This window comes from Papaver somniferum, unplaced genomic scaffold (genome assembly GCF_003573695.1).
Source record: "Papaver somniferum cultivar HN1 unplaced genomic scaffold, ASM357369v1 unplaced-scaffold_132, whole genome shotgun sequence".
In the NCBI taxonomy this organism is placed as follows: Eukaryota; Viridiplantae; Streptophyta; class Magnoliopsida; order Ranunculales; family Papaveraceae; genus Papaver; species Papaver somniferum.
The window spans coordinates 18,222,367-18,225,655 of NW_020622381.1; the positions used below are offsets into that span (position 1 = coordinate 18,222,367).

General features: G+C 35.5%; 1 protein-coding gene across 1 annotated transcript; it reads right to left on the reverse strand.

The window, feature by feature from the left end:
* Positions 1 to 356: 356 nt before the first annotated feature.
* On the reverse strand, positions 357 to 1,470 carry LOC113332954 (transcription repressor OFP12-like). The gene has a single exon (XM_026579448.1). The coding sequence runs from the start codon at positions 1,309 to 1,311 to the stop codon at positions 502 to 504; it is 810 nt and encodes a 269-aa protein (XP_026435233.1). The 5' UTR covers positions 1,312 to 1,470; the 3' UTR covers positions 357 to 501.
* Between the last annotated feature and the right edge of the window lie 1,819 nt (positions 1,471 to 3,289).

The window sequence follows — 3,289 nt, forward strand, 5'->3', positions numbered from 1 at the left end:
TTTTCAGAGCCGAACTCACATTTACAAATCGAATTATACACGTACGTATGCCGTTCCGAATTAATGACGAATCACGTTCCGTTGACCGAATTTTGAACCAAATTTGGATTTTACAAAACCGTATAATACTCGTACGTTTACCGTTACGTACGTTTGCCGAATCCCGAATTGCTAACTAGGATCTACACCGCTTAAATCCGCTCATCTTCATTGATATTACTTAAGATTTTGTTAGGATTAAGAAACATGCTTAGAAAATATCAAGCTAAGACAAAACCTGATCGTTTTGTCTTTCCTAGGGATCCTTGTTCAGTAGTTTGGCACGAGCGAGTAGTTTAAACTTTAAACAAAAAATATAGAGAAAAGAACAAAAAGTTTAAAGGACTAGTAATAATGAAATAACTACTACTATATACAAACAAACAGACCCCGGTGGTTACAAATAAACAACAACAAAAATTGTCCCCTGGAAATGGAAAAAGCTACATGGGACAAATTATATTAAACAGATTGCCGTGAAATAGAATCACATTGATCAGAAACATCAGAATTCCGGTCAGCTTTCATCGGACAAGAGGATGAAGCAGAAGATATAAGTGTAACTAGTAGATCTGCAAAAGCTCCGATGATGAATTTATGAGTATGCTTGGGGTTTAAGGTTAAATAACAAGAAAGTAGTTGATGTAAATAATCCCAGTTCTCTGTTACATCAAATAAATCTCTTGATTCAACCATTTCTTGCATAGATCTTCTGAAATCCATATAAGGATCTGATGAGCATGTTTTAAAAGGTATTCCACCTTTAATCAATGAGGCACCATCAGATAATGAAGATGATGATAACAATGATGGTGATAAAGACTCATCGTCGTGATGTTCATGATCATCGTCGGGAAATGATGATTCAATGATTGAATTTGTTCGGCCAGGTGAAGAGAAAAAGAAACGTTGTGATGCAAGAACTTTGGAAAAATCTGGAGCTATTGTGGTCGATGAGATTGTTTCTTTCTCATTGTTGTTGTTGTAATGATATTCATCTGAATCCGAAGAGGAGAAATAATCATCAGTAGTGCTTGAATTGGATTTTGATATTGTAGTATTTGTTGTTGAATGATGATGATCTGGTGTTAAATCATAGAGTGAGTTGAAGTTTTTGAATAAAATTGATGTTGTTGATGATGAATGATCTTGTTTATGCTTATGATGATGATGATGATGATCTGTTACTGTGATCGGTGAAGATGATGAATCAATCGATGTTGTTCTTTTTAGTTTCTTGGTGAAACAGAGGTGGAGATTTTTTCCTAGCATTTTTTCTTTGCTTTTGTTTGTTTGACAGAATCACACTGAGAGAAAGAAGAGAGAGAGGGAGAGAGAGAAGAAGAGGAACTGAGAATGGGAATGGGAGTGATGGGGGGGGGGGCTATTTATGTTGGGGAGAGACTAGGATTATGGCTACGTAGTTGGGAAATGAAGGAGTACTCACTGATTGAGCACTGCTGGAAACAGAGAAGAAAGGAAAACAAGAGGAGTGTAAATAAGGAAATAAAACTATAAAGGTTTCACGGTAGTACAGTAAATGGAGTTTAGGTAGTACATGTAACGGCAATTTTGTGCACCCAGTCACCCACCTTTTCTTTTTTTTTGACACGCTCCAGTCACCCACCTAGAGTGTGCATATACGTAACACCGGGTTCTAGTCGGTCACAGTCCAACATGTGATCTAAAATCATAAACCACTTGAAATTTATTTTTGTCCTAAATAAGGTATTTCATTGAAAAGTTAAGACTCATTATATCATTAACAGAGTCATCTAATACGTAGGTTTGGGAAGTGACTCTCACAATGTTAGATTTATCTATCGAGAGTCTGTGTTGAATACAGGGTGAGGAAATATCATCCCAATCCGAAATTGAGATTAAAGTTTTGCAAATTTAGCTAGAGAATCTGCAACTGCATTGCCTAATCTGGGAAAAAAATGAAAACCTTAAAAGTCGGTGCAATTCTTTGCTACTCTATCTGCTTCATGTAAAAGAGTTTTACTATGCCATGAAATGTTTTTTTTTTTTTTATGATAAACAAGGAACCTTTTCATTAATGGGATTTCAAGGTTACAATGAGTTTAAGATCGAAAATAAGAGAATACAAAGTGACAAGAACATACCGTAAGAGTACAATACCGAGAAATCCGATAAGAGAAAAAGAAGGATTACCGGAGTAAGACAAATACAAGTATGGATAAGCTCCGATTAAATCGGAAGAAGGATGGTTTTTCTCAGACTTAAATTCCAACCATTTAGTTTGTTTTTCTTCTTTAAAAAGAAATGCTCCCAAAGTAGGAATGATTTGCTCAAATCTCTTATAAATAGTGATGCAGCTTCCGTCGCAAAAAAGACCATCTATGGAGATTCCGTCGCCGGATAAGTTGATGATGAAGATTCCGTCGTCGGAGACAACCAATATGAAGATTTCGTCGTTGAAGAGCATGGAGAGCATCATTATTGATCTTAAAATCCAACCCAATAACCAAGAATCGCCATTAAAGCGAAGATAAACCTCAAAAGAGTAGATAAAACCACCAAAATGGTGTAGATAAGTAGAAAACATAATAAAAACCAAACCAATCTACTAACTAACCTAGAAAGCAAGGAAAAATGAAGAAATCTACTAGATCTTGGACTAGATCTGAGCAGAAAAGGATTGTTTTTGATGGTTTTGGTGGAGAAGAATAAGGAGTGAGAGAGAGGAGAGAGAAAAGGGCCTCTGCCATGAAATGTTTGAATTCTTTTTATGTAGACAATTGAAAAGGCTTTCGCAATCTCCTTCAATGCTAAAATCTTTGACTGCTTTCTCCTTAGCCCAGTTTGCTGCCTGCAAAACTCCTACAACTTCTGATTCTTAAGCGCATGGATATGATGTTGGTCATTCTTTTCCTCCTTGAAAATTGCATGTATCATCTCTTAAGATTACAATAAAACTTGATGGTAAATTTTCTGAGTTCCATGTTGCATCAACATTAACTTTAAAAGAGTGTTTCTGGTGCCATCTAAATAGGATCAGATTTCTTTACTAAATTTTGCAAGTTGTTTTTGATTTTTGTTTTTCTCGGGGAAAATTGAAAATCCCTAAATCTCAAGGACTTAGATTTGTTTTTAAAAACTCTATTGCATCTCTGTTTCTAAATAAACCACATTACAGTGAGAATTAGTTCTATGAAAACTTCCTTCTAGAGTGTTTCGCCAAACAACAGTCAGAGTATGGTGTCATTTAGATTTGACTTAAGAATGT